We start from the raw sequence: 12,699 nt of genomic DNA, 5'->3' as shown, positions 1-12,699 counted from the left end.
TCAAGTCCCTGAGTTTCCCGATTGAGTTATTTCAGAGTACAGACTGCCAAGGCTAAGGCCTTAGCTTTGCTGGGTCATAGAGCCTCTGGTCAAACCTCATTGGCTTCTCTGGTCTCTCAAGAGAACCCTAGAGACCCTGTCCACAGGGCAGAAAACGTGCAGAGCAAACTGTGCCACAACTCGTGGAGTCCTATTTGCAAATCTGGACTGCTGACCAGTCATGCTGGCCCCTTTCCTTCAGTGCGGCACCTAGCAAGGAGCTGGAGGCACCTGCCGTGCAGAAGGCAACCTCCGACCACCAGCCCTAAGAATATCCCAATACCTAGAGCCAAAGGTCATGGCTGCTTCTCTTTTCCCTGTCCCTGGGGCCCAGAGGGGTGGCCACTACTTTCTCAGCTTTCGTGATCAGGCCCCTTTCACTGGGCCCTCACGGTAATCATCTGCTGCCATGGTGCCTGGCTTTTCCTCTCAGGAAAGTAGTCTTGCCATCATGGCTACTAATCGTTCCTTAGAATGTAGACTTGCCTCAGCTAGGGAACATCCTTAGCAGGTCAGGGGTGGATGTAAAGGACAACTCCCTCTTCCAGAACCTTTTGTTCAAGAGCAAAGGTATCTTAGCTCCAAAGACCAACCCAAAGCCATTATTAGAGAGAAGCCAGAAGGGCAAGAAGGAAAGGCAGGCCCAGGTCTTGGTATGAGGGAGGCCAGCAGGAGCTTCAGAGCAGAGCCAAGAATTAGACAAGTCCCCAAGGCAGGTTCCTCCCCTTTTCTCCTTCTTCACTCTGTGCAGGCCAGACTGTGATATTCTTGGGCCTTGCCTGGGCCCCTTCCCACAAAGTTGGGGTGTGAGCTAATAAAGCTTTCAGTCCAAGGCTAGCATCCCCTAGCATGGAAGCAGGGCACACTGCACAGAGAGGGGCCATTCTCTGGCCAGGAGACAAAGCCAGCATCCAGGCGCCCTAGGCTTGGCTGTGGGCAGATCTCAACCACCTAGTCACAGCCAGAGAGCCTGCATCCCCTCCTCACCACAGGCTGCAGCTTAAGTGGCTGCATTGAATTAAAGGATGGATTGAGGGCCTGGAGCAGGCCCTGCACTGACTGACCCCCAGCCTGGGAGGGGGTTTAAGTGGGCTGCGAGGCTGGGTGGCACTGCAGGATGGCACTTAGGACCCTCACTCTGGGCCAGAGTGCTCTATACTATTTTGGCCAATTGACCCCCAACTCTTGACCAAGCTCTGGACCAACTCTTGACCAAGCTGCTCCAGTCTGCTCTGGCTGCTCCCCCTTCCTAAGGAGGAATAGGAGGCTCCTGACTCCCACAGAACCAAGATGGGGTGGCCGACAGCTTCATTCAGGCTCAGGCTTACCAAAACCCTGGTTCCCAGGCCTCCCACAAGATTGACGACAGCACAACCTTACTCAGACAGGTCAGACATTTATAAAACAAGTGAATATTCACAAACAAATTGTGGGAGAAACACACCTTCCCAGCAATAGAAAATCTCTATAAAGTGCATTTTGCCTGCAACCATCTCTTCCCCATGCTGGCCCTTGGGTCAGGATTTGGGGCACTGTTCCGAGGGAGCCCTCAGGGCCACCTGAGCTGGGAGAAGGGAGGCATGAAGCCACCATGGAGCTCCAGGCTACTGGACATACCCTCTCTACCCTGCCCTTCCCTCTTGGCTCCAGGAGTGCACTGCCTGACTCCACTGGCAGGTTGATCTGGGAGCGGGTTGGCATGCTAGGGATGGTGGAGAAGTAGGCGGAGGTGGTCCTGCCAACCTGTACCTTAGGGAAGAGAGCCAGCAGCAGACAGGCAGGAAAAGGAATCATCCTGCTACCCGAAGGCACTGCTAGTGAATACTAAATCTGGGCCTCGGCCTTTGGCCTTCCCAGGGTCTCAGATTTGCCCTTCCAGGTTTGCTTGACTCTCTTTCTGGCAGTGGCCCCTGATTCTCTTTCCTCTCGGCTGGGGCTGAGGGAACAGGGAAGCCCCCAACCCAATGCTCTGAATGCACACCATCCCCTGTGCCCTGCTCCCCTCCCACGATGATGGGACATTTCTAGTGAGGGTGACATACATACAACAGTTGGACTCTAAAGGCAGCTCTCTGGCTGAGAAAACCTGAGGATATCTCAGGAAGAAGCCTGTCAGTGTGATGGACAGCTACAGGAGATGGGTCTGACCCCAGGGTTCTGGTCCAAGGACAGAGGACAGTGAGGGACAGGGCTGGGGCCAAAAGGATTAACAGATCTGAGGCTAGGAAAGGTCACAGGGGAGGTAGAAAGGAAAAGGCCCAAAGGCCAGCTTAATGATACATGTGAGGACAAAAATCCAAACAGGAATCAGCCTCATAGCCACACACACACACACACGTACCACACACACACACACACACTTTGTGGCTCAAGTGCAGGCCACAGGGTGGAAGGAAGACTTGCTTTAGTTGGCCACCGTCGTCCTTTTGCATGACATCTTTCTCAACACAGGCCTTTGGCAGTGGGAAGGAAGAGGTGGGAGGCGCAGGCCACTCCTGGAATGCAAGGCTTGGCTTCTCTGGGTCAAACCTCCCACCTACTGCTCCTGGAAGGAATGGTGTGCTGGGTGTAATCTCTACTTGGACTTTTGCCAACTGCCCCTGGCAGTCCCCATCCCTGAGTCCCTCTGCCTGAGTCCTTGGAGCTCAGCTACTGGGATAGCTGACATGGCAGTCTGGATGCTGACAAGTCCAGGGCAGGCCCTGGAAGCCAACAGAATAAAGACTAGAATGGTTTCCCTGGCTGGGTGTCAGCTGTCCTCACTGGCAGCACTGTGGTGCTTTGGAGTGTGGCCAGAGAAACCAGGGGGCCTTATGCCACTGCAACCTGGTCTCCTCCTGGTAGCGTGAGTCAGTTTGACCCTTGCCCCTCCACAGCTCCTGGGTAAGCTCTGAGGCTGGCTCTCAGCTTCTGGGGAAGGAACAATGACAGCTGGGATTCTCTTTCTAATTTTAGGTTCTAAATCCTGAAAAGGTAGGTGTGCTGTCTTAGGCTCCTATTACAGTACCAGGCATACCCCACACCAGTCAGGTATCTGTGTGTACTTCTGTAGGGTGGTGGAAACTTTTTAGATCTGTCTATGGCCTCATGCTCAGTCCCAGAAGCCCAAGGAAGGGCCTGGGACTGAGCCCAGTAGCATAGAATTTTAAAATAAGAAACAGAGGCCAGGTGGCTACGTCTGGACAGCATCCATCCACTCCGGCCTGCTCAGCCTCCAGGTCAGAAAGCAGGAACTCAGCAGGGCTCTGGCTGCCTCCAGAATCCCATGCTTTGGACAACAGCCAGAACTGCTGTGCTCCTGCTCCACAGTCTGACGTGACGAGGGAGGGAAGGAGGTCTAGGGAGGCAGATGCCAGAATCCCAGCTAGGGTCCTACCACTACGTTCTGTTCAGACAAGGCAGCTGGCTTGCAGGAACAGGTCTCAGCTGAAAGTCACTGCCATAACCTCGAGCCTTGTGTCTGGAGGCTGGGAAACAGCACTGGCGTGCTACAGGTACTCCCCCAGCCCAGGCAACATTCAGAATCATGAGTGTCAACAGATGCATGCACACGCAAACAGGCACACCACTCCCTCCTCTGCACACGCGCACACACACACACATGCTCGCTCTATCATTGCCCGGTGATCAGCTTCTCTGCAGGTTGTACTCTGCTGCTGCGGTGGCTGCTTGGGCACCCAGGCTTTGCTCACGGAGCAAGGGCTCTGCAGCTGGAAGAGAAAAACAAGTGCAAAAGGAGCATTCAGGAGGCTGCTCAGTTGCCCAGGGACACAAGCTCCTCTGGCTGCTTCTCTGGGGACATTCAGAGCGGGACCTGAGAAGAGCTGAAAGAGTGAGCTGAAAGGGCCACGGTACCTGGGGACAGGTTGTTGCTGGGATGCCACTGGGATGAGGGAATACTGCCCCTCTGAGGTGCTGATGCAGGACAAGCTCCCCACTGCAGGCCCTCCACCCAGGGCTGCGGACAGCAGAGGAGGAGGAGGACAAGGCTATGTGAGAGTCACGTGAAGCCCTGGGGGATACTTGCTCAGATATGACAAGGGCAGCTTCTGAATCAAGGCACAGCAGCTGCTGCCAGAGATGGAGAATCAGGAAAAAATGGCTGGAAGAGAAGCCCGCTGGGACGAGTAATTTTGAAGAGTAAGGCAATGACTGAGTTTACAATCAGCAGGTGAGCACATTTCCACATATAGATGAAAGCACCCTGGCACAGTGCTGGAAGATTGTGGGGGCAGGAGGGAGAGAGGAGACACAAGGATGACTCATTTTAAAGATTTATGACATCCGGAATCTGGGGCAAAGAGAAGAAACAGCTTCATCCCTGATAATAAAGGAAGGACAGAGTGCACCTGTCACAATGCTGAGTTGTCTGTTTAAATAGGTTTAGTGTGTCTGAGAGTCTACAGAGACACACAGCGTCCCATTAAAAGTTTGTGCAGTTTAAATGTGGGTGAGGTAGATAATAAGTAGGCTTCCTAAGCCTGCCGTGGGTCAGGTACTATACACTTGTGCTGTGGCTGAATTCTGTCCCCCACAAAATTCTTATGTTGAAGTCCTAACCCCCAGTACCCCAGAAGGTGACTGTACTTGGAGACAGGGTCTTTAAAGAGGTAATTAAGTTAAATGAGGTCATTAGTGTGGGCCCTAATCCAATATGACTGGTGTCCTTAAAGGAAGAGGAAATTTAGACCCAGACAGTACAGAGGGAAGACCATGTGAAGACACAGGGAGAAGATGGCTGTTTATAAGCCACAGAGAGGAGCCTCAGAAGAAAAGAAGCCAACCCTGGCAACATTTTGATCTTAGACTTCCAGCCTCCAGAACAGTGAGAGGACACATTTCTCTTGATTAAGCCACCCAGTCTGTGATACTTTGTCATGGCAGCCTGAGCAGACTAACACAACTTGAGATCCCAGAAACCTTGAAGCTTGCCCTCCATTTTTGTAGATGAGAAAACAGAAAACAGAGAGGAGAAGGAACTTGCCCAGGACAACAGCATTCATAAGTGGCAGAGCCAAAAAAGGAAATCCACATCTGTCTGATTCTCAAATCTGTCTTTTTACTAGCAAGTAATATCTATACGATAGTATTGCTCATGAAGACTTTTAGAGAAGAAGACTTTTAGAAGAAATTCAACATGGCAGCATGAAGACTAATATCCAACAGACATACATGTGAATTAAGCTGTTATTAGAAAAGGGAAAATGCTCTTAAAGTCAAAGACATTGGAGACAAGGATTCAGTATCATGCAATGCTTTTAAGGCCGCATGGTAAATCTGAAGCAGATTTTATCTGATGATAATTATATCTGGAAGCTGGGCAAAATAAAGAGCAGACATAAGAGTGGGTGCCTGTATAGGTCAGTACTGTGTGTCTTATTCTTTTTTTTTTTTTTTTTTTTGAGACAGAGTTTCACTCTTGTTGCCCAGGCTGGAGTGCAATGGAGTGATCTTGGCTCACTGCAACCTCTGCCTCCCAGGTTCAAGCGATTCTCCTGCCTCAGCCTCCTGAGTAGCTGGGATTACAGGCATGTGCCACCACACCTGGCTAATTTTGTATTTTTAGTAGAGATGGGGTTTCTCCATGTTGGTCAGGCTGGTCTCTAACTCCTGACCTCAGGTGATCCACCCGCTTCGGCCTCCCAAAGTGCTGGGATTACAGGAGTGAGCCACCGAGCCCGACTTTTTCTTTTTTTTTTTTTAATAGAGTCTTGTTCTGTTGCCCAGGCTAGAGTGCAGTGGCGCAATCTCGGCTCACTGCAACTTCTGCCTCCTGGGTTCAAGCAATTCTCCTGCCTTGGCCTCCCAAGTGGCTGAGATTACAGACACCTGCCACCACAACTAATTTTTGTACTTTTAGTAGAGATGGGGTTTCACCATGTTGCCCAGGCTGGTCTTGAACTCCTGATCTCAGGTGATCCGCCCCCCTCAGCCTCCCAAAGTGCTGGGATTACAGGCGTGAGCCACCGCACCTGGCTGTGTGTTTTATTCTTTAAAATGTGTGTTATTTTCAATAATTTTTCCCTTTAAGCTTGTACTATAATAACCTAGCCATTTTTTTTGCTACAAATGTATGTATTATTAAGGTGTACATGTATTTATTGAAATATGCTGATTGTTAGTATATACTCCACACACAGGGCTCTCTCTGGCCCCTGTTGTTAAACTAAAGATATGGCTAGTCTTCTGAAATAGAAAACTTTCAGGATTGCAGGATATACTACAAAAGGTTCTCCTTGCCCAACACCTCCATTTTTTTTGTGTGTGTTTTATCCATTTTCAGGGATGGGGGAAGATAAAGAGTGCATGAAGATTCCTTAGAATAACTGCTGTTAATCTGGGGTTCCTGGGCCTTAAGGAGCCCAAGGATAGGCTTTGGGGCAGTCCATGGAGCCTCTGGAGTGATGTGCACATTCCTCTGTGTGTGTGAACATATGCAGTTTTCTGGGTATGGGTTCCATCCTCCATCGACTTTCCAAAGTGGGGAGTAACCCAAACAGGGTTTAAGAACCAATGCCTAAGCTTAGAAGATAAGAGGGTGAGGTACAGTCAGGTGGATATAATGATAACAATTCAGACATATGTTGACTTCGGCACCAGTTAGTTTTGGGCAGGCTCATGAAAGGAGGGGGCAGTGTCCTGGACTCAGATAAGCCCTAGTCACCCAAGTCCCTCTATGATGGTTTCAAAGCTACCAACGCAGAAAACCAAGGTTTAGAAGAACCAACTTGGCCTCGCCTATAAAGCTAGCTAAAGGCCTGTTCAACTAGTTACTCAAGCTGCTTGATCAGCAGATAACTAGTTGGTGCCGTGCTCTTGTCCTCAAGCTAGGGCGTGCGTCTGTAGAAAAAGGGGTCTGGGGAAATCAAATGAGGTCTTGCAGAAAAATGATGACAGCAGGACTAAAGGGAAGGGAAGAACAGCCAAGGGGGAGGCACCAAGGGAAAATCAACTCATAAAACATTCACTGAAAAATCAATCTCTTAGTTGTCCAACTCTTTCAACCTGTCATTAATACAAGAAACACAGTGGTGGCTAGAACAAAAAGCGTAACGACTGTCTCCCTCTGCAACCCAATGTTAGTTAGCATGGCCTCCTGGGTACCTTTGCCCTCACACCCCTTCCCATCCATTAGATGCTATCAAGAACCCAAGTGTATAAGTCTGCCCGTCCCTATGCTCCTCGCCCTGGAGGGGTGGATGCACGTGTGCAGGCATGAGTTTATGCTGGCAGAGGGTCCACAACAGCTGATGGTTTGGAGGAAACTTTGTTTGCAGACTGTCACAGAGTCTCAATGTTTCCCTCTCCCCATCATATTGGGCAAGGCACAGTGCCCAAGAGCTTGAGAAAGGCAGAGGGTTCGCTACCTGCTTCCAAGTGAGGGTCAGGGAAGTACAGCTGGGCCTGGATGGGGGAGAGAGCTGAAGCTCTGAGCTCAATCTCATTCCTCAGGTCAACCACACCTTTACCCTTCCCACAGCATGCAGATCATGCAAGAAAGTGGAAGGGACAGCCATCAGTCAACGCCTACTTATGAAGTGCCAGGGAAAGCGCTAGGGGATATGAGTCTAAACTTCTGATTTTAAAGGCATGAACTGAGAATCCTGCCTCTGATTTTAAAGGCAGGAACAGAGAGGTGAGACTATTTGGGTGGAGTCTCACAAGAGGCAAGTGGCAGGTCTGGGACACAGACACTAGTCTGAGTGTAATGCTGGCAGGTCTGGGATGCAGACACTAGTCTGAGTGTAACGCAGGGCTCTCTGGCCAATGCCACACTGCCTTCACTTCCACTATTTAGCATTTTACCAATTGCTAGTGCCTTTCACCTTACAAGGACAGAGTATACAACTAAACTAGTGTCAAAAAGACATCAAGGAGAATCCAGAAGTCAGGTTTTACTCGATGATTTACCCAGTCAGGCTTACTGCAGAGCTAACAAAAGCCGGCGGGGGAGGGGAAGAGGTGATCCTTGGCCGGGAACCTTTTGTATTCAGTGGGGCTTCTCTCCACAGATCAGTCTGTACCAGCAGAAGGGCAAATGGAACACGTGAGCTGTTCTCCCCATGGCAAAATAATTGGACCAATGAGAGAAATCTGTACACAATTCAAGGCTAATGGAATCCGGAGCAGTCAGCAGCTTTGGGGATTATGGGGAACCATTTGAAACAATAGCTACTTGGGGGCTGGCTTGTTTTTCAGTTTAGTGAATGCTGTAAAATAAAACTTAATGCAGAACAGATAGCTGGTGTGGATTTGAGGTAAGTGTAGAACCTACTGATTGGAGGCCATGCTTTCCTACCAGATCAGTTTAAATTTTAAGTGACTGTCCACCCTGTACACTGCCACAGGCCTGAGGCATTAGAAAAACAGAATCCAGAACTATAGAGCTCAGAGCTAAAGGAGACCTCAAAAGGCCCAGGATGTAGCCTTCAGGCTGATGAAGAATGACTATTCACATCTTACACCTAAAGCATGGCAGAAAGGCTATGGATCCAGCCCAAAGTCACACAATTAAAAATGACAGAGGAAATGGAGGAAAAAGGGACAAGTCTCCCTGCCACCCCCCTCCCCCGACCCAATATAATATGATACCAATTTGGGCTACATAGCCACAGCTCTGTGGTCCATTCAGCTTAGGGTGCTGGCTCTGACTGAAGTAACACCAACATAATCAAAGACACCCAGAGAAGAAAGTGCAAGATGATAATGTGATTCCATTTGCATAGTGCGTTTTACATATTCAAAGACTTTTTCGATGGGTAGGGCAGGTGACAAGATGCTATTATCACCATTTTACAGCTGAGGATGCTAAGCATCTTTAGGCCCAGGTGCCTCTGCCAGCACATGGTGAGACATGGTGTACTCTTCTTCTCTCAGGATTTCCAAAGAACACAGCTGTTCCTCCCTAGTCTGTCTTGGAGGGAAGTCTGCACCACCCCAGATCCTCTGACCTCTGCACCCCCAACCTTCACAGTCTAGCCTGGCCTAACTCCCCATTGAGCCACCAGTGGAGGGCAGAGTAAACCTCAAGAATCAGTCCTTAAAATCCCAGTAGGCTGACAATCTTCTCGACTCCAGGGCAAGAGATGGGCACTTACCTCTGCATCCTTGTCATGTCTTCCCTTGGAATCACTGTCAAGCCTCTCAGCTGACTTTCTCTCCCCAACCTGTTCCTCTGCAGGTCCCAGCCCAATGCCTAATTCATCCTCCCAAAATGCCAGTTTGATCATTCCTGTTCCAAAATGTTTCTTCACTCCCAAAGAGTACACTAGCAGACTCATGTGCCTGCCATTTACAACCCTCCATAAACAGACCCAACTGTAACCTTGTGTCTTCTACAATAATAACAATACCTACAATAATAACTACTGCTTACCAAGCACTCATGACCCACACACTTGAGTAAGTGTCTTGCCTATAAAGCAGTCACCATTAGCTGTCTACCAGTATCCACACTTCCTGGTTAACAGAACCTAAAATGTGTTCAGGAGGCAATGGGCTTCGCCCAGAAAACGGATTATGATTGGTCTAAGTCAGTGATTCTCCAAGTATGGTCCCTGGACCAGCAACCCTTATAATACAGAACTGCAGCCTCTTCTGTGCCCCAAACTTACTTTCTTACTCAACTTTATTTTATTGTTTTCATAGCACTGATGGCCTCCTGAAACTTTTTTTTGTGAGACTGAGTCTAGCTCTGTCACCCAGGCTGGAGTGCAGTGGTACGATCTTGGCTCACTGCAACCTCTGCCTCCCGGGTTCAACTGATTCTCCTGCCTCAGCCTCCCAAGTAGCTGGGACTACAGGCACCTGCCACCACGCCTGGCTAATTTTTGTATTTTTAGTAGAGACAGGATTTCACCATGTTGGCCAGGCTGGTCTCGAACTCCTGACCTCGTGATCCATCTGCCTCAGCCTCCCAAAGTGCTGGGATTACAAGTGTGAGCCACCACGCCCGGCTGGCCTCTTGAAATTTTAAATATTTATTTGTTTACTGTCTGTCTCCTTCCACTAATATGCACCCAAGGGGGAAGTGATACTGCCAGTCTTGTATACAACCATACCCCCAATGCGTGGAATGGTGTCTGGCAAAGCATGAGCTCTTGATATGTGTACGGAAGGAGTGCAGCTGCCCTTGCTGTCCCTTCTCTTTCCTCTTTGATCAAGAATTGATGGCTGAAGCTGGGGCTGCCACCCAAGCCCAGACCAGCAACACTATTTCTGGGCCCCTTGTTAGGTAAGAAAAATAAGCCCCTATTTGTTTTAGCCACAGTAATTGAGCTATTATTAATAGACCCCCACATTTCTAGCTGACACACACAGATTTAATCTTTTTTTTTTTTTAGACAGAGTTTTGCTCTTGTCACCCAGGCTGGAGTGCAATGGCACGATCTCGGCTCACTGCAACCTCTGCCTCCGGGGTTCAAGTGATTCTCTTGCCCCAGCCTCCCGAGTAGCTGGAATTACAGGCATACGTCACCATGCCAGCTAATTTTGTATTTTTAGTAGAGACGGGGTTTCTCCAAGCGGATGAGGCTGATCTCGAACCCCCAACCTCAGGTGATCCGCCCACCTCGGCCTCCCAAAGTGCTGGGATTATAGGTATGAGCCACTGCGCCCGGCCCAGATTTAATCATTTAATTGTTGCAACAGCAACCTAATTTATAGGTGAGGAAACTGAGTCTCATAGCAGTTAAGTCATTTGTACAAGATCACATAAACCTTCAGCTGTTTTTCTTGTCCTAAGCGCCCTGCTCACTGCCTGAATCCAATTCACTTTTCAGGCCCCCTAGCGCAAACTTCTGTGATATGTTCCCTGATTGTTCCAGACCACACCAGCTCCCTTCTGCTAAGCTTGTATAGTCTGTATCATTTGTCCAGGAATTCTAGGTTATTGCTTCTTTTTATCTAAGCAGACTGTTCAATCCTTATGGATGGACAGCACATCACATTTTATATGTTTAATGCTCCCCCTTCTTCACCCACCTGCTGGCAACAATTTCATGTTGAATTGGACACCATTAGCTTACTGAGCAACCTTGACCCAGACATTTAACCTCTCTGTTCTTTGGTCTTCTCATCCGAAAATCAGAGTGTCAGCCTGGCAAGTTCCAAATTTGTAATACAGGATGAACTTTGCTTAGTATCACAGAGCTAAGAGATAACTGAGAGAGTAGTAGGTTGCTGGTACTCCCAGGAACAAGATAGCACACATCTGTCCATCAGCAATGTCTATGTCAAAGAGCCCAGGAAAGGTGAAGGGTGCAGGCATCAAATGCCCATCTCAGTGAGCACACAAATCCAGACACTCAAACCAGATGGCCGTGGCCTGGCCCTGAAGTAAGAGGGATCTGATAAAAAGAACCTATCAGCTCCATGGAGAAAAATCACCCTCCAATCTAATGACGAAGACATGGTGCATAAGGAACAGCTTGAGATGATGACTCAGAGGGGACAGGAATTTACATTTCCCCAAGAGTGGCATAAAAGGCCCTTCCTCCCTTGGGAAAGGAGAAGCCAGTGTTTTGATGACATTCAGGAGGCTTCCAAGATGAGCGCTGCCAGGGAGGTGCAGAGCTGAGGCCACAGGATGGGTGAGAAGGGAGGACAGGCCGCAAAAGGCAAAGATGATGACAGACTGGGTCTACTGGTCCTCAGGCAGGGCTGGGCCAAGTAAGACACAGCACAGCCCTCTGTCCAGGCTTCTCAAGGTCAGTGCTGCCCTCCACTGGCTGGCCTATAGAACTCAGCCTGTCGGAGAGCAGGGGGCCTGGAGCAGCCTCAGACCCTGCAATGGGCCTTTTCCCCGCTGCTTCACACACAGGTCTCAGCTTTCTTTCTCTTGAGTGTGACTCATTTTAATAGGTAGAAAGTGCCACCCCTCAGCCCCCATGCCTCCCTTTTTCCCTTAGCTGGCAAAAAAATAGAAAAGGGCTTGACTTTTAAATCTCTGATAAAAGTCAGAATGGTGGGATTTTTGAGCTGAAATCCTAAAAGTCATGCAGTCCCACCAGATTATTATTATTATTATTATGTTTTTAGAGATGGAGTCTCACTATGTTGGTTTGGCCAGGTTGGTCTTGTACTCCTGACCTCAAGCGATCCTCCCACCTTGGCCTCCCAAAGTGCTGGGATTACATACATGAGCCACCACAGCCGGCCCAGTGGTAAAGGTCACACAGATATCAACCAGAAAGTACTCATTCCCTAAGCCAGGATGGAACCCGGCTACCACTGTAAAATGGTAAAGCTTTAGTGGCTGAGCATTGGGTGGTCCCACCAGATTTTCATCTAGTTTGCTATGTTTCAACCTGCAGCTGGCAGGGCAATAGGCCCCCCCACTCCCAACTTCCTTCCTGAGGTTGAATCTAGACTGCTGTCACTCACTCTCAGGCATCCTTGCTCGGCAGCTCTGGGGTTGGCAACTCTGCCACCCTGGCCCGTTTGCTGAGTTCTTCACCAGGTGGTTCCTCGGCTGCTTCCAGTTTGCGTTTGGGGGATGCTGGGCCACTGGGTAGTGGTCTTGGGCCTGTAGGGAAGCGTGTCAAAGGGTCACACAGACTGTGCATGCAGCCAAAATGATCCCACACTATGCAGCAGCAGCTCTTTAGGGGACAGGGAGCACACTTATCAATGGAATGCCAGCATGCTGCTCCTCAGACC

General features: G+C 49.4%; 1 protein-coding gene across 2 annotated transcripts in view; it reads right to left on the bottom strand.

Annotated features, from left to right (window-relative positions):
* Positions 1-1,419: 1,419 nt before the first annotated feature.
* Positions 1,420-12,699, bottom strand: part of CRY2 (cryptochrome circadian regulator 2) — a 36,901-nt gene continuing 25,621 nt past the window's right edge. The window contains exons 11-12 of one of the 2 annotated variants that reach the window (XM_004050996.5): positions 12,424-12,565; positions 1,420-3,749 (exon numbers count right to left, since the gene is read on the bottom strand). In XM_004050996.5, the coding sequence (XP_004051044.1) occupies positions 12,426-12,565 (140 nt within the window). In that variant the 3' untranslated portion in view covers positions 1,420-3,749; positions 12,424-12,425. Of the gene's footprint in view, positions 3,750-5,415; positions 12,566-12,699 lie in introns of those variants that run through there. The other variant, XM_055354743.2, reaches the window with a different exon arrangement.

This window comes from Gorilla gorilla, chromosome 9, assembly GCF_029281585.2.
Source record: "Gorilla gorilla gorilla isolate KB3781 chromosome 9, NHGRI_mGorGor1-v2.1_pri, whole genome shotgun sequence".
NCBI lineage: Eukaryota > Metazoa > Chordata > Mammalia > Primates > Hominidae > Gorilla > Gorilla gorilla.
This window is presented reverse-complemented; position numbering and strand designations above follow the sequence as displayed.